This window comes from Phytophthora infestans, genomic scaffold (genome assembly GCF_000142945.1).
Source record: "Phytophthora infestans T30-4 supercont1.4 genomic scaffold, whole genome shotgun sequence".
Lineage (NCBI taxonomy): Eukaryota > Oomycota > Peronosporomycetes > Peronosporales > Peronosporaceae > Phytophthora > Phytophthora infestans.
This window is the reverse complement of record NW_003303755.1, coordinates 3,543,012-3,562,523: the sequence shown is the minus strand read 5'-3', so window position 1 is coordinate 3,562,523 and position 19,512 is coordinate 3,543,012. Positions and strand designations below refer to the sequence as shown.

Genomic DNA, 19,512 nt, shown 5'->3' with positions numbered 1-19,512 from the left:
TTCTACCACGCAGCTTTGACGGGAAAAACGATCCAGCAGGCGTTTGAGATCGCTCGTGTCCGCGTGAGAGCCGAAATGCGAATTCCAGAAGGTGAAGGAGACAAATTTGTATTATTGGAGTCGTCTCAGTTACATTCAGATACCTGCCCACTTTGGTCGAGAGAGGACGTTCCACAGGCAATTGAAGTGGATTTCGAGGAGAAGAGTTGCAGATGCAACGCATCCACACAACAGTTTGTGTTCTCCGACATCTCGGTGGGTAAATGGGTCGATGTGAGTCCGTCCAACAAATTTAGCAAGACTCTGCCTCCTGTAGCCGAATCGTTTGTGGGTAGAGAGCAAGAGCTGCACATGCTGGCAGAACTAGTCAACACACGGCGGCTTGTGACATTGCGTGGTCCTCCTGGTATCGGCAAAAGTACTTTGTCGACTAAGCTCGCTCACTTCCTGACTGATCGTAATGCCTTCCCTGATGGCGTCGCATTCATTCGGCTGCGTGGTGTTCAGTCTCTTGAAGGCATGGAGTCGGCTATCAAGAGCGCGTTGTTCCCTGAAGGCGGTCTTGAGAAGGACATGCCGCTCGATCAAGCACTCGCGGACATGAAAGTGTTACTTGTGATGGACAACATGGAAGACCCGATAAACTCGAACCCATCCGCTACTCGAGACTTTCTGCTGCAACTGCTGCATAGTACGCCGACCTTGTCTTTCTTGATGACCGCGCGTCAAGCAATGGGCGGCGGAATTAATGAGTTTGACGAGAAAGTCGTGTCTCTGAATCGGTTGTCGCACTATCACGCAGCGGATTTGTTCATCAAAAAGTCGCCACGCGCGCTCCTTGTGTCTGAAATCGGAGAAATTGACACAAGTGGCGCTAAGTCTTCGTCTACGTCGATTCTGGGGGTACTGGTATCTCATCCATTGATGGCATTTCTTGACGGTCACCCACAGGCGATTTCGCTCTGCGCTCCCTTGCTTCAGGATAGATCTCTATCCGAGCTGACGCGGGCAGTCCTCAGTCGTGGAGTAAGCGAGCTACAGGTGGTGGGTCTCGCTGCGCACGATCGCAGCGCATTAAATACCCTGGTAGCTTCGTTGGATGTGTCCTTGGAGCAAGTTCGGATGCATCACGGCCAAGATGCTATTCGATTCTTTGCGCTCTTGGGGCTACTTCCTGCTGGAGCAATGCCGGCAGATTTCAAGAGTTTGTGGGGAAGCAATTGGGAGGGACTCGTGGAAACGCTTCTTCGATTCTCGCTGATTCAATGAAATCGCATTCCCGGATTCGCATTGGCCAAACGAGGTTTGCCCAAACGCAGCGCTTCAGGAACAAGCGGCATCGGTAGCAGTAGCTCCAGAAGATCCAGATCCCGTCACTCGTCAAGCCGTGGATACGACCAGTCTTTGCTGGCAGCTCTGAAGTCTTATAGTGATTTCATCAAAAACGTTACTGAGTCTACTGGGAAAGCTGAGAGTGCAGAGTACGACATTCCGAACGGCAGAGGAGGATCTCGTCGTGTACTGAATGACAGACACATGCTCAACTCACTGACGCGCAGTGGACGTGCTTCGCGGGTGTCCGAGCATGTCGAGCGTATGGACGACCACGCAGAGATTATGGCTGTATGTGTTTCGTTCTCAACGTTCCCGTTCATCGCAAGTTATGCGCGTAGTTTGCTCGGCATGTACGATGGAGACGGCGCCAAGAACGTGGTGTTGGAGTCACTCTGCGTATCCGACTGTGATCTTTTCCTGTATAATACCGCGCGGCACTTTCGCAAAGTAAGTTACTGGGTCCTCCAGCACATCTGCACGCTCACAGCCGAATCCAGTGCTGCGTATTTGATACTAGACTTGCACGAATCCAACCTATGGATGATTCTGGATCTGCACATTCGCATGATCGAAGAATGCCAAGCCGAGAGCAAGCCACCGTCGCCAAGACCGACGAGGACGGATCCCCATCCGACTGCTGACAGCGATGGCATCAACGTGCGCGAGAAGATAGCAAGCTATGTGATGGACGTCGCGTGTTATCTTGCGCACTCCTTGTTCTTGTCGGGGCGTCATCGTGGTGCGTGGAACGCGGCCAACAAGGCGCTGCACATCGCCAAACAGCACAAGAATACCCTGTGTCAAGCGAATATCCGTAAACTGATGGGCATTCTACTCACAACCGAGACTAAGTTTGACGAGGCCAAGGCTCAGTTCGGCACAGCACTCATATTGTACAAAACTGTAGGGAACAAAATTGGGCAAGCCGCATCATTGAGTGCGATCGGCATGATCCACTCACGCAACGGAAATCTACGAGGAGCCCACAACTGCTTCACGAAGGCGCTGACACTGTATGAATGGTTCAAGCATTCGCTTGGCCAACTCAACTGCCATCAACGTCTTGCAAATCTGGAGAAAAAGCTACGCGATGGCGATGGGTCAGCTCACAAGAATGGACCAAACTCAGGCCACAGTCACCACTACGCAGCTACTCGCCGTCTACAAGGTGATCTGAACCGCAAACGCAACGGCGAGTACATTGTTCGCTGGGTGGGGCACGAAACAAGTCTGCTACTGGAGCTGCCATCTCCCATAGTAGAAGATGATAGCCAGCCCTGTCCTGGGCATGCCGTTGTGACTTCTTCGCAAGGGTTGCCGTTCCCGCTCGGTACTACTGCGAAGGTGGCTACGCCTGGCGTCACGAGCACTTCGAAGAAGGTGAAGTCAAACGTGCCCAATGAGCCGAAGGAACTAAGCACTTCGACTACTGTTTCGACAATTATCACCATAAATGAGGGACAAGGTGACAAATTCAAGAACAGCAGCTTTGCCAAGCGGAAAGAATACGATAGCAGCATAAGGAAATCTACTGCTGCCATGGCAAACGCATCTAACTTATCCTCATCACCGGAGCCGTAGAAAATTGTAGCGCTCAAAACTGTTTATAATGTGACTTATTACCACTCGTCATCACTGTTCTCGATTTCATCGTCCACCTCCTCTTTGAGTGAGAGTGTATCCATCGCGAAGGTGCTCGTATTTTGCCGAATAGCAGGCCCACCGACTCGATCCATGATTGTCAAGAAGGGTTCCACTTCGAAAGCGAATACGTCACCCGTGCACGCATGTTGGAGCCCATGCTCGCCTCCTCGAGTAGCAACTAACATTTCGTCACGGCGGGATACAATACGTTGATTTGTTGTGTATGTTCGAGGCCGCGTGATCGGTCGAAATGCCTTCGGAGCGGGATTCTCGTTCGTCACTGCAATAGTTCGCGTAAGAATGGCTTGAGCTACATCCCGAGAGCGCTTGACGGCCTAAAGCAGAGTCCAATCAGTAAGGATGGGTTTTAATGCAAGGCAGCGAGACACGCATTGAATCGTACCTCCGAGCTGCTAGCACCACTGTACGATTCAGCAACCATCACTTCACACAAGCTCATTAGCTCGAGAGCACCAGATAGATCTTCCACTTGCGAAAAATACGCAATGCTGTTCTCGTGAACGAGTCCAAGGATTCGGTCAAGTGGCATCGCAGATGCATTCAAAATCTGGTCGTAGTCGACATCATTTTTCAGCGCGCTCTCGTCCGCAGATTTGTTTTGCAGCATTTTACCGTGCAGTAGTTTTCCAACAACGTGAAAATCCGAAAGAAAAGGGTCACGGGCGCTAGAGCTCGTCGCCGACGATGTTTCTGACTTCACAGAAGAACCGTTTTTCCTTTTTCTCTTCTTGGTAGCTGTTGCGGGCACAATTCTGTGCTTCTTCACGTTGGGATTCTGCAGTAATTGCAGCATATTCAACGCATGCCGCATGTCTCCATTGCTGCTGTCGATGATATTCTGGATATCCGCAGGCTGACAAGGACAGCTCTCTTGTGTAGCAGCACGAGATAGATGTTTCTTGAGCTGCGCAGACGTCACCGCGTTGATATTAATGACTGAAGTCAGCGGCGAATGAATCACTTCGCGAGAAAACTTGCGGCTCAAATGATGCAAGTCAATCTTACTACCTTGAACGTCACTGTAGATACAAACTACAGGGTAGCGGCAGCCACCAGCCGGGTCAACCACATGCTGATAGACTCGTTGAAGTTTCTCCTCGTAAAGTGACTTGTCTTTCGACCAGGACTGTGGCCAGCTCTCGATCAAAATAACCTGCCCTGCACTAACTGATGGCGTCTGAAAATTGCCATAAACTTGCTGAGTGTTAGACAGCCGGCGCTTGCGACCAATAGTAGATGTGTGCCGGGACGTAGCAACCGGAAGTGCACCGTAGGCTGAGGAGCGATGAATAAAATCCGAAAAATCGTCAACGCTAGATACCTGCGGAGTCCAAAAATCTTCCCGAAGCATGCGTTCATAATTGAGTTTTCCAGCAGCCGAGTTGTCTTCCCACTCCTTGATAAGAAGGCCAAGCTTGGGAGCGATACAGCGTACAGCCGTTGACTTGCCTGATCCTGGCGGACCGCACAAAATCAGCAGCCGCTTCTGGAACACACCCGAGATCGGCGACGCATTCCGTTCCAGCCACTCCGAGATCTCCTGCACCTTCGTCTTGTTCACACACAGGTCATCTACAGTTTCCGGGGCGTACAAATCCGCCCACAAGCCCTGATTCATTGTGTCAGCCGCCATCTTTTCACTACGCCGTCGAGAAGCAGCTCCATCGTTAAACGACGCCGTCGACGTGACACTTGCACCATCATCACTATTGCCACTATCACTGCTGTCAATCACCTCAATTGGCTCTTGAGCACCCGACGACTGTTTCTTCTTGACGCTTCTATGTTCTGTCGTGTGTGTTGGCTGAGAGAGCCACTGCGACAACTTCCGCGTCTTTCTCGGTAGTCCGGGGCGCACACTCTCGCAAAGTTCGCATCTAGAAGCGCTGGTATTTTCGTTTAGGAATGTGCACATAGGGCACTCCCAAGCCTTTTCTGCCTTTTCGGCCTTTAACTCTTGCGAGTGTGGCCGTATTTCCTCGACCTTCGCCACCAGCACCACATCTGAGTCGCTGCTGCTATCCGCCGAGTCGTTCTCTAGCTCAGTTCTGCACGCCACCAATACAGTGATATCGCAGTATATTTGTGTCAGTCCACAGACCTCTGAATGGAGGTGGGGGTGCCTACGTACCGCTGTCGGAATCGCCGCCAGCTGCGCTGCATTATCTGGTGCTTTTCCTGTTTGAAACTTCAAAAAGTGGTACAAGGTACAATTTTGTACCAATTTTCACGACAAAAATGACAATGGAGTCGCTACCGGCGCAGGAGACGAAAACATCAGCGCCGGCTACCGGTGAGGGCTGGAAAAAGAGCTTTAACGAACAAGAACAAGAACATATCGAGCTCTCGATCAAGAGGTAAACATTGCTTGACGTAATGGACTGAAAACCAGTCGTGAGTTAACTGATAATTTGTTGTGTTTCTTAGTGTCAACGAGTTCTCTCAAGAGCTCGAGAGGGTGCGGGCGGCAATGAAGAGCAGGAGCAATAAATGAGTTAGTCGCATACACGAAATATGGGGTCAAAGGAGAGTGCCATGAAGAATATCACGAAAATTTGCGAGGCACTCAACGCCTGCCAACTTCGCCCTTATTTTTGCATGGCGGCAAGTAGCAACTCGATGCGGTCGCGCACCATGACGTGAAGCATATTTTTCGTCGCAGTGTAGGTGTCGACAGCGAATTTGCGCACTTCTTCGTTGGAGCTTGCTGTCAGCAAGCGGTAGATTGGGAGCTGGAACTTCTGCTTGCCCTGCATCTCCAGGAACCGGTGCACAACGGACAGCTTGGTGGTGACGTCGTTCTTGATAAGAACCAGCGCCCACCGGAATAGAATCTCCGAGTTATGTGAGTCCCAAAGAGAAAGAGTGTCGCCCAAAGCGATTACCACGTCAGCGTCTGAAAATTTCGTCTCCAGACAGCAATCCAGGAGATAAAGCACTGGTTGGGCCTCCCATTGCTTGGCTTCTTCTGACAGGTACAACACACTTGGTTGCACTGGGGTGGACGATGACCGCCAGTGGAATGTTAGTGACTCGCAGTTTTGCATGATTCCTTCGGCGTCCGATAGATCTGGAGTGAACGGTGGATAACCTGGCTCGTTGAGCCACGTGTTGAAGGAAATCCCGTCCTTGAGGTCCGTCCCAGCAGCGTTCGCTAGTTCGGGGAAGCTTTTGAGGTAAAAGGCGATCATAGTCTCCGCTGGGATCGACTGGAAGCGGTATTCAGCGCAGTAGCGTTTGAGGAAATCATCAAACACCTGCAAGGTCGCAGAACAGAACACTTGAGTACATTGGAGAGACCAAACGTACAGGAAACATGCTTACCGTATCGGATCCCACGAGACTTCGCAGATAACACACGAACGCGTAGCCCTTCTCGTATGCGCACTGGTTGTAGCAATCACCTGGATCAATTCCTTCGTCAAGCGGGACTCGTAAACGTGTCAAAGGCGACTGTTCTCCAAGAGAGGATATTTCCTCGCGCAACAGTGCTTCCCCAAGTTTGGCATTGAGACAGCTCAAGGGTCTAAGATGAAGCAGTAACCAGAAACAAAGTTGAGGAGCAGCAACATCATTATAAGGCTCCGTCGCCAACACAAGCTCTTACCTGCCGTGTGATACCTCGGTGATGCGTCGCTCAGCGTACATCGTGAAGCCTTCATTGAGGAAGAAGTCGCTCCACGTTGCATTTGTCACCAAGTTACCAAACCACGAGTGGGACAGCTCGTGCGCTACAACTACATACAAGACACAGCCAAAGAGAGAATTAGCTCCTTCTACAACGATAGATTGACGTACTCGACACAAGGGATTTGTCACCAGCAATGGTGCAAGGAGACACGAACGTTAGTCTTGGATTCTCCATCCCACCGTATGGAAAGGATGGCGGCATGACCAGCATGTCGTAGCGCTCCCACAGATAATCCCCGAATAGGCGTTCACCAATAGTCAGGTATTCCTCCAGCACACCATCAAACTCTTTCGTTGCAGCATCGATCATGGAAGGTTCCGTCCAAATACTCGACCGTGGGCCAACTTCAGCTTCAACCAAGTCTCCCACTGCCATCGCCACCAAATACACCGGGATCGACTGCTTCATCTCAAAGGTGAACTTCTTCTTAGTAGGAATTACGTCCTTTTCTCCCTCTTCACCGGGTACAAAGTCATCGACTCCGCACAATTTGGCGCTCATGACACACACCAGCTCCTTAGGTACGACTACCGAGGCAGTGTACGTAACTCGCACGGACGGCGAGTCCTGGCACGGAAAGAAACTGCGATTGAGTACTTCCTGTCCTTGAGTGTACATGAATGGAAGCTTCTTGCCCGCTGTTTGCTCTTTCTCGAGCCAGCAGACTCCCGGGCTTTCCGTGTCCGTCTCGTAGCGGATCGTGAGTTCGAAGGCAGCTGCAAGAGCCAATTCTTCCGGAAGCTCGACTTCCAGCATCTCACCGAAGACTGTGAAGGGCTTGACGGTCCACTGGGCTGCGATCGTGTCCTCTTCAGGCAGGGCGACGCATACCGAGCGGATGGTCAAGTGGAACACGTCCAGACACAGAGTTGTCGCCGTCTCATTGAGCCTCTTGACGGCCAAAGTGGCTACACCAGTGACACGTTTCGCAGCCATGTTTATTTCTAGCTCTAGATCCACATGGTGCGTGTGGAACTCGTCTAGCGCCGCGCACGTCGCGGGGTCCCGGATCTTGGCAGTCGTCATCTTCAATTTTGGTTTCGTCTACACATCCGCCAATCACAGCACGATTAAGCACCGGAATCAGATATAGTCACTCAAACGAGGAAAAACTGACTCAGATTTCGTCATCTGATTCCCTCATTTTGAAGACAAGATGAACGCGAAGCACGCGGCGTTGTGGGATGAAGTGCAGGGCTCCTGCGAGGTCTTTAAACTACAGACTGCACTCGGCGCTGGTGTTGACCCCTCCATGTTGCTGGACGGATGGACACCACTGCATTTCTTGTGTGAAAATCGGTCGGTGGGGCCGACATCGCGCGCTGAGGGGCTGCAATTGCTGCTGCGTGCGGGTTTCGACGCCAACGCTGTGGACGAGGTGGGTGACCAGCAAGCCGGAAGCGGTAACGGTTGATCAGTACTAACAGAAGTCAATACGCTGCAATTGACCAGAACGGATGTAGCGCGTTGCATCTTCTGTGCCAGAACAAAAGCGGCGGCGACGGAGATCTCGTGCCCAGTATCCAGCTGATACTGGCGGCCAGGGCCAACGTGAACCTGCAGACGTCTGTACGTCGGTTGTTGTAGGCTTAGTGTGCATAATAGTCGTCTCGCTGACTGAGGTTTCGCTGCTCATGTTGCAGGACAACAAGAAGTCGGCGCTACATTTTCTGTGCGAGAACGAGGCGGTCTCGGAGGACGCACTGGAAGCTTTGCTTAAGGCCAAGCCGGATGTGAATTCTGTGGATGGGGTTAGAGCTTGGTGGAGCTGTTTACTGACGTTTATTTTAGAGTGGCTGAGGTTGTTTTGGTGACATGGTGGTAGGATGGCAACATTCCGCTCCATTACTTGGCCGAGAACGCCTACGTTACGAATCGTATGTTCAGCCTTCTGCTGACGGCAGCGACGAATCTCAACATCCAAAATCATGTACGTTGACTTGTTATTGTTTAGTTGTGAGCAAATGCTGATGTATCTCGGACGCGCCTTAGTTTCAATCTACGCCAGCGCACTACATCTGCCAGAACAGTCGCGTGACGCAGCTCATAATTCGCGAGCTGCTGCAGTTTAAGGCCAATTTCAACATCAAGAACAATGTACGTGTCAAAACGGGAGAAAAGTAATTTTCTTTCTTCCTGATTTTTATATTTCCCTTGATACGAAACAGATTGGAAATACGCCCGTCCATTATCTGTGTGAGAACGACGTAGTGACTGTGGATATGCTGAAGGAGCTCATGAGTAACAAGCCCGTGAACGTCACTATCACCAATTCGGTTCGTTGGAACTTACAAGAAGTGCCCGTGAACCTTAGCGTTGTCTACTAACCTGTCTTCTTGTCATATTGCTTACTACTGCCATGTTCAGCTGGGAAAACTTGCAAGTGACTACATCCCATCTCGAAAGCACGAATGTCTTGCTTTCCTGCAGAAGTTCACGGCGCCTAACTTGGATCGTACGGGCGGCAACTCAACTGCATCCAATGAAATTGGTGGTGAGGACCCGAGTGAACTGCCGGAGCCTCTGAAAAAGGCATTGGCGGCGTGGAATGCATCGCTGCCTCCTTTCGATGCAGCTTTCTACAACGCAGTATCATGCGAAGCAGCGTTTGAACCCACCTACGAAGAAGTTCAGGAGGTCTCGGGGCGCGCGTGTGAGGCTCCAGGCGATGCATCAATCTTCGCAGCGTGGGAAAAGAGTTTGAGCAAGTGGCGCGCTTGCATCATGTTGGCGTATGCAGCGCTGGTGCCGCCTAACGTTTGGCACCAATACGCTGAGCAATTCCAGCGCCCGGTGCCTTCTGATCTGTCAAAAGTACGCGGAAGAGTCGAGGCAGCGTGGCAGCAGTTCCCAGAGCAGACCCAGCGTCGCGGGCGTTTTGAAGCGCTTGCCGGTGTGTTTAACCCATAAAACGGACTGCTGGCAAAGCACTGTGGCTCCAAGGTAAAACATTTTTTCTCTTAGCTGCATTCGCAAATTTCATCGTTGTGCTTTTGTTATTGGAATTCATTCTTTCAGACGTAAATGAGCTTGTAGTCGCCGCATCCAGCTTCATCCTTGTACTTTGCGAACATGTCACGAAGCTCATCAAAGTATCTGGCGTGGACTTTATCGATATCTTCATGGCTGGGTTTCTTCATGTGTGGCACCTCCAGAGGTGCTCCCACCACGATAGGAATTTGTACTTTGCGCGGGATCGGCAGCAATGCACGACCGTAGGGGAAAAATGGGAATGGGAACGCGAGCTTTATAACGAACCAGCGCTGGAGCATGGGAGCCTGGATGTTGTCCAGCATCTCGCCCTCGTTGAAGCTGAGGACGGGGACCAACGGTACTCCATGCTCGATTGCGAGGCGGATGAAACCTTTGTGATGTGTGTACACCCGAACCTCCTTCTGACCAGATCGCTGCTCTAACATCTCGGCTTGGCCACCCGGCACCAGCAACACACTCTCGTTGTGCTGAAGAGTATATGTGAAGGCTTGTCGGGTAACTTCTCGTGACCCCAAGAACTGAAGGATGTCCCGAGCAAGTGGCAGTGCATGCATAATGCCGGCAGTTAAAATGTGCGCGTAGAAGTTCGGGAACAACCTTCGCCATTCTGCGCTGAACTGGAGCCACATAACTGAGGTCGGTGTGATGCCGTGTGGATGAAAGCCCAGTACATATTGCTTCTTGGGATCCAGGGGTGCCATGCGAATTATCTTTTCGCTAAAGTACCGCTTGACGGTCTCAATGAGAAAGCTGTGACCATATATCCAATCAAGACGCTCTCTACAGCCCGTTTGGTGCGGGTGTCCGCGATACGTGAACTCGTACATGTAAGCTGTGATAGTGAGGAGCAGCACTGGGACGAAAGCCTCCATGTCGTACATGTAATGCTGATAAGTGGCAATAGCAGGAAGACACGTAGTGACAACCTGAGGCAGCATGTACTTGACATGGTAACGGCTCACCTCCTCCCGCAAGCCGTTGTGTGAATCTCTTATATACATGTGCGTCCCTATCGAGCGAGACATCAGCATGGCGCCTTCGACGCCCCACGCCATTAAGCCGTAGTAAAGCACGTCGGAACGACTGAGATTCGTTGTAAGAGCGAACAGCGCGAACATGAAAATATTGGGATGCTGGCGAGTGCTCCGATGACCATGACTCCAAGGCATTCATCAGCAAAATCATGCAGACGTTCATACAAGCCGGCTGTTTGGGTAAGTTCTCGTGGAGACGTATCCGTTAGCTTCTCGTCGGACTCAGCAGCTAATTTATTAGCCTGCGTTTGCTTTGATCTAGACGTCCGGAACACCAGCAACGACATCATCATGCCGATCTCAGCCTATACAAATAGTGACCCTGCTGCCGCCATGACCCCCACAAACAATTCCAGCTCCACAACAACAAGCGAAAGCAAATAAAGCACCTGCAACGCGGCCCCAGCACCGAAGCACGTCCAAGACACGATCTGGAACAGCACGAAACGTGCTCCGCCCATAAAAGGCTGGTAGAAGTTCCATCCGTCCTTCGTCGACAACACCCCGCCCAGACCGTACGTGTTAAAAAGCGCCGTCACAAAAAGTGCCAACGACCCCAGTACCGTCGCCATCGGGTACCCCATACTACTTCCAGACGGGTGCGGGAACACGCGTGTATACTCGTACGCCAGAGCCAGCAACGTCGCTCCGACCAACAGCAACATGTTGTTGAAGTTGTTAAGTTGCACCACGAACCGGTCTTTTCGACGCTGCCGATTACGATCCCGACGCTTCTCCAGCGTCAGCACGGACGAGATGATCAACACCTCGGCAATGAAAGCTGCCACCGCCTGCACGGAGCGACTACCAGGCCGACAGAACGGCAGGTCACGCACCTTGTCAGAGCTGAAGCAGATGGCCTGCAATGCCACGAACAGGCCGTACAGCGTCCATCCCACGCTCTGGTAGATGGCGAACATGTGATTGCGACGGTATCTCCTTGCGAGCTTCGTGAACATCGACGACGTGGGCGAAAGCGACAGCGCGGGTGACTCAGGCGTCGGTGGTGGGACTGCTGATGTGATACGTAGCATTCCCATGGGGGCGTGCGAGATGGAGATTGGGAACCAGGCAGCGGCACTGGTGGCAGGAACGGCCAGCAGTAGCGCCCACTGAGCAGCAGCATGGGTATCACCCTGTAGGACACCAGCGAGCAGGAAACTTAGGTGATGGTGCGTGAGCTCCGCTAGAGCGAAGAGAGTGAAGGCTGCGAAGGAAGCGACAGACATCGTGAGCAGAAATACACCACGTGAATTCATGCGCTCAACGGGTAAGTTGGTGAACGCTTCGTCATCGGCCTCTAGGATTGGAGGAGGTAGCGGCTTGGTCTTGCGATTCTTCAATTGCTGCATTGGCTTGGACTCCACACGGCAGAAATGCTGATGGCGTACTAGCCCTTGCAAATTTTGCAATGCAAACTCGTACGGCAGGGATGCAAGCATCTGATGGTTTGCCAGCTGCTGCTCTGTAGCTGCTTGAAGACGGCTCGGAAGTCTTTTGGGAAAAGGCTCGCGTATGCTGTGCAGGTAGGACGTAACGATACCACGACTTTCGTTGTGTGCAAGTTTTCAAGTGCTTTTTGCTAGAGCTGCCAGTTCAACCCGTTCTGCAGCAGAAAGACAAGGGTGCAGCTAAAGCTTCCCTGCTGAACAGTGTTCGGTGAACACATGCAATCGCGCTCTACCCACAGATTATTGTCGCCGCTGTTGAGATTCTTAACTTGAGAATCATCCCGAACACTAGAAAAATAAGGTCCCTACTACATGTAGTGAAGCCAGATGCGTAGGCACTCAAAGCCTTTAAATATTTTAAGTTACCATGGGACTGTAGCAATTTGTAAATTATGCTTCATCGTTCCGCGAAGATCAAAAGAGTCGCAAAGAATTTTGAACAAGTCTAACGAGCTTTGAGCTTTAATCGAGATGAAAACGCTTTGATGATACTACGTAGTACTACAGTACATGCCCTCTACAGTGCTTGAGCATGACAAAAACGTTAATGAAAAAGTTTATATCTCGCTTCATGTACTTATACTACTACTGTACTATCTCAGATAAGAACCAACTTGTAGTCGCCACAACCAACTTCGTCCTTGTACCTGTCGAACATATCCTGAAGCACTGCAAAATACCTGGCATGTACCTCGTCGATGTTAGCCTGAGTAGGATGCTCGATATGCGGCACCTCAAGAGGTTCTCCAACCACGATGGGGATATCAACTTTGCGCGGGATTGGCAGCATTCCTCGACCGTACGGGAAGTACGGGAACGGGAATGCGAGCTTCTTGACAAACCAACGCTGTAGCATAGGAGCCTGGACGTTGTCCATCATCTCACCCTCCTTGAAACTCAGCACTGGTACAAGCGGTACGCCGTGCTCGATTGCGAGGCGGATAAAACCCTTATGATGGGTGTATACACGCACCTCGTTCTTAGCTGACTGCTGCTGCAGCATCTCGGCTTGGCCACCAGGAACAAGCAGCACGCTCTCTTTCTGCTGCAGTGTATAAGCAAATGCCGATCGTGTAACTTCACGCGAGCCGTAAAAGTGGAGCACGTCTCGGGCGAGTGGAATTTGATGTAGAATACTCGCCGTCAAGATATGCGCATAAAAGTTCGGGAACAGTTTTCGCCATTGCGCTGTGAATTGGAGCCACATGACGGAGATCGGCATGATGCCATGCGGGTGGAAGCTCAGTACATACTGCTTCTCGGGGTCAAGTGGTGCCATGCGAATAATAGTTCCACTGAAATATCTCTTGACTGTATCAACAAGGAAGCTGCGACCGGTAACCCAGCTAGCACGTTCGCGACAGCCTGTTTGTTGAGGATTTCCGCGGTACGTGAGCTCGTAGATGTAGATGAAAATGGTGAGTAGCAGCACTGGCACAAACGCTTCCATGTCGTAAATATAGTGTCGGTATGTGGCTACTGCAGGAAGGCAGGCAGTGACAATCTGGGGTAGCACATACTTGACATGGTATCGGTTGACTTCTTTCAGCAGCCCGTTGTGTGAGTCTTTCAGGTACAAATGGGTCGCGATGGAGCGAGATACCACCACGACAAACTCCATACCAGTCGCCATGACGCCGTAGAAGGCAACACCTGCAGGACTCAAGTTTGTTGTGGCAGCGAAAAAGATAAACAGCAGCGCATTCGGAATGAACTGAATGTTAGCCAGTCCCCCGACGACAAGTACACCCAGGGATTCGTCGGCAAAATCACGCATGCGTTCGTGAAAACTTAGAAGCCGCGGAGACGTAGCTACTGTCGAAATCTCATCCTTCTTTTGCACAGCTATCGGTGTTTCTACAGCAACAGAGGGGCTGATACCCGAACGTTTTGGTGATTGCCCTGCCTTCCGAAACACCAGCAACGACATCATCATGCCGATCTCCGCGACCACAAACAGTGAGCCAGCAACAGCCATCGCACCAACAAACAATTCCAGCTCCACAACAACAAGCGAAAGCAAATAAAGCACCTGCAACGCGGCCCCAGCACCGAAGCACGTCCAAGACACGATCTGGAACAGCACGAAACGTGCTCCACCCACAAAAGGCTGGTAGAAGTTCCACCCGTCCTTCGTCGACAACACCCCGCCCAGACCGTACGTGTTGAAAAGCGCCGTCACAAAAAGTGCCAACGACCCCAGTCCCGTCGCCATCGGGTACCCCATACTACTTCCAGACGGGTGCGGGAACACACGTGTATACTCGGACGCCAGAGCCAGCAACGTCGCTCCGACCAACAGCAACATGTTGTTGAAGTTGTTAAGTTGCACCACGAACCGGTCCTTTCGACGCTGCCGATTGCGATCCCGACGCTTCTCCAGCGTCAGCACGGACGAGATGATCAACACCTCGGCGATGAAAGCTGCCACCGCCTGCACGGAGCGACTACCAGGCCGACAGAACGGCAGGTCACGCACCTTGTCAGAGCTGAAGCAGATGGCCTGCAATGCCACGAACAGGTCGTACAGCGTCCATCCCACGCTCTGGTAGATGGCGAACATGTGATTGCGACGGTATCTCCTTGCGAGCTTCGTGAACATCGACGACGTGGGCGAAAGCGACAGCGCGGGTGACTCAGGCGTCGGTGGTGGGACTGCTGATGTGATACGTAGCATTCCCGTGGGGGCGTGCGAGATGGAGATCGGGAACCAGGCAGCGGCACTGGTGGCAGGAACGGCCAGCAGTAGCGCCCACTGAGCAGCAGCATGGGTATCACCCTGTAGGACACCAGCGAGCAGGAAACTTAGGTGATGGTGCGTGAGCTCCGCTAGAGCGAAGAGAGTGAAGGCTGCGAAGGAGGTGACAGCCATCGCGAGCAAGAACACTCCTCGAGCACTCATCTGTTCGACGGGTACTGCAGAAAAGGCATCATCTTCATCTTCCGGCTCCACGATAAGTGGCGGCAGCTCCTTGGGTTTTCGACGCGTAAGCTGTGGCACCTCCATTGATAGTGCTTGGCTGATTTCCTCTTGAGCACTAGGCAACAAGTTGCAAAGTGATAGATGAGATGGTGAATTGTGCAGAGGTTATTTTTTTCACAACCAGGAGTTTCGCGGGCGTAATCGTGGTTGGAGACGAATGCGTAAACGGCGCAAGCAATGCAGACCCTGACCCCAGGTTGAAGCGATATGCGCGACACGAAAGATGTGAAAATGTAAGGCTGGGCCCTCCTGACCTGGGGCAGGAAGCGAGCCCTCGGCCTCGTTACGTGGTCCGAAGATGCGCGCAATCGAGTACTGCTGATGCTGGCCGTTTCCTGTGAAGACAACCGTGACACAAAAGGTGGGACCAAAATCACGGACCATTGATCCCAAACGCGTATGCTTCAGTATTTAGTGCTTGCGGACGCGAAAATTTCGCCGAAAAAACTTCTTTATTATCTTACTTTTTAGCAAGGCAGTAGTACCGGTCCATGTACTATAGGTTTAAAAATCATACGATACATTCATGGCATCGCCCTGGTGGATGAGCCTTAAAGAGTAACGATTATTTCACTCATACCGGTGTAAATGATTAAATAGAAGCTTGCATCACCTGCACTACGTCTCAATATTGGCTTCCTGCAAGGGCTGGTCTTCAGCAAGCTCAGTGGACTGTGCTCCTTTAGCACTGTGACCGTCCGTGATCGCAAGAAAAAACTCGCAAAACGAGTATAGGACATGTCTTACTAATGCTGACTTTTTCCACCACACGTAGAGGGCATGATACGCTAGAGCAGAAATGAGAGCCTACGGAAGAGTAGAGGCCTAACAAAGATCTGCATGTGAAGATATTATTTTATCAACGTAGTGCTGGCATTATTAATAAGTGGTCTTCTTGGCCTTGCAGCTCCGCATTAGGGGATACCTGCCATTTATGTATTATTGTTGTTGTACAAATTCACAAAATATCCCTGAAGGGTTGAAGATTTGCTAACTTGTGAACAAGGAGGTGAGAGGCCTCAATAGGCACTAGAAATGGTAGTCGTTTTTAAGACCCCCTCTTCGGAATCAAACCCGCTGCACTCACGTTTACAGTTAGTCTTTTCGCCGCGAAACAATTTCATCTGAAAACGTCGGAAATAATGGTCGTAAGGATTCAAGACAATTACTGTACAAAATACAGCCACCTAATGAAAATGACATACCGTATTCCTTATGTGATTGGCGACGCTCGGTCATTAGCGACAAATCCAGCAGCCAATCAAATTGATTTAAATTTCGTGTCGTCGCGCTTTATGTGCTTGGCGACCAATATAATTTTGAGCATGTAAAATAGTTTTTCTATGCAGGTATCTTTTATGCTGGCAGAAAGGCTGGACCACCTCAAGAATTTGACTGTCGCCAATCACATAAGGAATACGGTAAGCATTTTTGTTAAAATATTAGATTTGCAACTTGTATTTTCTAATTTTTTCTTATTACAAACTTACGCTTTTTAGAAAAAGAGATAAGTACAGTACTGTACTTTATCCAATTAGAAATTGACCACTTTACAGTATACCTTTCTCAGTTTTTAGTGTCAAATAGTATTACTACTTCAGAAGTACAGTACTGCACTCCATTTTCACGCGGGTAGACCATATAGGATTTGCAAATAGAACATATTTTAGCTTTCAAAGAATAGTTCATTTGGATTAGGGGGTTTCAAAGTTGTCATTAATTTGGATTTTTTTTTGGTGGAGATGAGCCTCATTTTTGTCGAAAAATGAGGGGGCTTTCAGCTCTGAAACACCACTAAATTGCCACAAAAACCTGATAATTAGCTTGTAACCCGTAACCCCGCGTGAACGAGTCGCAGGGCGTGAACGAGTTGCCGCGCGTGTAAGCGTGAAGGAGTTGCCGCGCGTGAAGGAGTCGCTGCGCGTGAACGAGTCGCAGGGAGTGAGGGCGTGAAGGAGTTGCCGCGCGTGGAGGAGTTGCCGCGCGTGAAGGAGTCGCTGCGCGTGAACGAGTCGCAGGGAGTGAGGGCGTGAAGGAGTTGCCGCGCGTGGAGGAGTTGCCGCGCGTGAAGGAGCCGCCGCGCGTGAAGGAGTCGCCGCGCGGTGCTGGGTGCTGGTGAGCAGGCCCCAATAGGCAACAGTTCAGCGATACGAACTCAAAGGGGAACTCACGCGCGATGCACCGTAGCCCGGAGCACCAAGCCGAAGTGGCGCAATTCGCGGACCACACGGGCTCCACAAGATAATTTCTTCCTGGCTGGTGTTGTGTGATTCTGTTGGATTAAGGCTCTACAAAGATCTTCATGTGGATCTGTGGCTTGCTACAGCGGCGCAATTTGGTCAACAAGTGACAAAGCTTCGTCTTCGGTCTTGCCACGCTGCAGAAGTTGCAGAAGCAACTCCTTGCGCACAGCCGATTGCGCTTCCCTGAACCGAAGCTGGCGCTCATCCCGTCTCTCTTCCTGCTCTCTGATGGCGCGGGCTTCGCTGACGCTGTTCCCTGATTTTCCTGAACACCTTAAAGTAAGATGTCCAGCGGCTTTGGCATGTATAAGCATCTTATCGCTCGGTAAACTTAGCCGGTATCGGCGAACCTGCATCCGCAAAAGTCTTCAAGCAAGATGTAACCACGTACTGTGGTGTAGGGATTTCTAGATTCGACCATACGCCAACCTACTTTAGGTCAGGAATCAGCTCGGTCTGATAACGCAGAGCTTAGGAGCAAAGGATCACGGTAAGTACTCGGCGATCTGTCCGGATATGCTATCCGGATAGCCGCTGAGCTCAACGGTCGCCGGAACTCAGCGGAGGGGTCGGTAGAGATCCGAAACGACTACATTTCACTAGATATTTGTAAGAGGAGCATAGGATTAAATAGGGGGAGCCGAAAGGGCTCCCAGAAGATAACAGAGCAGAATTTTCCTAGTCCAAGACACGTGTACACTTTTCCGGTAAGTCCCTGCATAGGGCTGGATTATGCCTGCCGTCAATACTCGAGAGGCATAGCTTGTAGGGTATTGACTGGTAGCGCCAAGAGATTAGGTCGGTCCGGGTAGGACAAAGTCTCGCTACGCGCGAAAGAAAGTCCCGCATACTCAGCGGGCCGGTACGTCGGATAGCCCGGGTGCCGTAACACTTCTAGCTGAGCAGCCTCTGCGCTCGGTGACCTGTAAAAGCGCTCGCGCGCCGTCGTCCATCCTTTGGTGGAGGGCACAGGGCTGTGAGCGAGCTCAGCCGAATCAAACTCGGCGGAGCCTCGGAAGTGATCTGACTTGGTTAGTCGGAACCGAGTGGAAGCGAGCCACTCGTCTGTCCCGGAAGGGCCGGACCGCGAGGGGACCACCCTCTGCGCAGGCCATACAACCGCCCACCTAACTCGGCGAATTGTTGTGGTTTGTGTAAGGAATCCACATCTGACGGTATTTGTGTGTTCTACTACACCACAACTGGTGCCGCGACCCGGGAACAGGAGTGTGTGCTTGTTTTTATAGGTGCCAGCTAACCAAGTTAAGAGGAAGAGAAGAGAAAGAGAAGAGTGAAGATGGTCAAGGGATCAGCAACTCCGAGCGACGGAAGCCCAGCGACGGCTGGAGGATCGCCTCTCGCGGGGTCGGACCCGGCGGATCAACGACTCATCGCCATGACGATGGAGGTGGGACGAACCGTCCAGTTCGACGAGGATGGCCAAGACCAGGAGAGCGAGAGCGGAGATGCAAGTGAAGGAGAGTATGAAGAGATCGGTCATCGCAGTGAACTCAGCGAATACGGGCCTTGACGTGGACGACAACTATGATTTACCAGAGGTATCACCGTTGGAAGGTACTGTGGTGTTGGAAATCCCACGTGAACTCTAGCTACAGATGTAGTTAGGATGTTCCCACAACAATACGTCTACTAGGATAGTAAACGATCGTTCGGGCGGACCTGAAGACCCCAGTTCTGCCCTTGCACCGGGACAAACTGGACCTTGTAAACTACTTATATAGACCAACCAGTAAAATAAGAACACGCTACTAGCACGAGCAAAGCTAGCAGGTGTTTTGAATCCTCGTGGTCCCAACAGCGGAAGGGTACCAGGCACGGGTAAGCCTTTTACGAGATCACCGAGTGTTCAACACTCGGCTGGAAGAAATAAAAGGGAGGCAATTCAAGCACTCCCAGTCGTGCAAATAGGCAACAATAAGCCGTCACGTAAAACCTCCCGATAATAATCGGCCCATACACAAAGTCTCTTGGCCTTGACGGATGAACCCTCGCTACAGAGCTTCGAGCTCACCGACAGGCATAACACACTCAAACAAGCTTGACCTGACGCTTACCTTGAAGCCGGACGTCGCTCTGTGTGCTTGAGTGGAGTGGG

At 51.3% G+C, this 19,512-nt stretch overlaps 6 protein-coding genes across 6 annotated transcripts; 1 reads left to right on the top strand and 5 right to left on the bottom strand.

The window, feature by feature from the left end:
- Nucleotides 1-2,954: 2,954 nt before the first annotated feature.
- On the bottom strand, nucleotides 2,955-5,163 carry PITG_03838 (uncharacterized protein; the record flags this gene model as incomplete). The annotated part of the gene is made up of 7 exons (XM_002906834.1): nucleotides 2,955-3,314; nucleotides 3,383-3,694; nucleotides 3,749-4,609; nucleotides 4,691-4,706; nucleotides 4,818-4,939; nucleotides 5,003-5,018; nucleotides 5,132-5,163. 7 exons carry the CDS (start codon nucleotides 5,161-5,163, stop codon nucleotides 2,955-2,957), a joined length of 1,719 nt encoding a protein of 572 aa, XP_002906880.1.
- Nucleotides 5,164-5,588: 425 nt separating this feature from the next.
- PITG_03837 (metalloprotease family M01, putative) lies at nucleotides 5,589-7,717 on the bottom strand (the record flags this gene model as incomplete). Its single annotated transcript, XM_002906833.1, has 4 exons — nucleotides 5,589-6,257; nucleotides 6,325-6,526; nucleotides 6,608-6,737; nucleotides 6,799-7,717. The coding sequence occupies 4 exons, from the start codon at nucleotides 7,715-7,717 to the stop codon at nucleotides 5,589-5,591; spliced, it is 1,920 nt and encodes a 639-aa protein (XP_002906879.1).
- A 130-nt stretch (nucleotides 7,718-7,847) lies between these two features.
- On the top strand, nucleotides 7,848-9,601 carry PITG_03836 (uncharacterized protein; the record flags this gene model as incomplete). The annotated part of the gene is made up of 7 exons (XM_002906832.1): nucleotides 7,848-8,069; nucleotides 8,144-8,260; nucleotides 8,335-8,442; nucleotides 8,517-8,621; nucleotides 8,684-8,788; nucleotides 8,860-8,967; nucleotides 9,059-9,601. 7 exons carry the CDS (start codon nucleotides 7,848-7,850, stop codon nucleotides 9,599-9,601), a joined length of 1,308 nt encoding a protein of 435 aa, XP_002906878.1.
- Nucleotides 9,602-9,705: 104 nt separating this feature from the next.
- PITG_03835 (diacylglycerol O-acyltransferase, putative) lies at nucleotides 9,706-10,557 on the bottom strand (the record flags this gene model as incomplete). The annotated part of the gene is made up of 2 exons (XM_002906831.1): nucleotides 9,706-9,753; nucleotides 9,799-10,557. 2 exons carry the CDS (start codon nucleotides 10,555-10,557, stop codon nucleotides 9,706-9,708), a joined length of 807 nt encoding a protein of 268 aa, XP_002906877.1.
- Nucleotides 10,558-11,008: 451 nt separating this feature from the next.
- On the bottom strand, nucleotides 11,009-11,639 carry PITG_03834 (uncharacterized protein; the record flags this gene model as incomplete). Its single annotated transcript, XM_002906830.1, has 2 exons — nucleotides 11,009-11,075; nucleotides 11,299-11,639. The coding sequence occupies 2 exons, from the start codon at nucleotides 11,637-11,639 to the stop codon at nucleotides 11,009-11,011; spliced, it is 408 nt and encodes a 135-aa protein (XP_002906876.1).
- Nucleotides 11,640-12,768: 1,129 nt separating this feature from the next.
- PITG_03833 (diacylglycerol O-acyltransferase, putative) lies at nucleotides 12,769-15,177 on the bottom strand (the record flags this gene model as incomplete). Its single annotated transcript, XM_002906829.1, has 3 exons — nucleotides 12,769-13,982; nucleotides 14,052-14,760; nucleotides 14,827-15,177. 3 exons carry the CDS (start codon nucleotides 15,175-15,177, stop codon nucleotides 12,769-12,771), a joined length of 2,274 nt encoding a protein of 757 aa, XP_002906875.1.
- Between the last annotated feature and the right edge of the window lie 4,335 nt (nucleotides 15,178-19,512).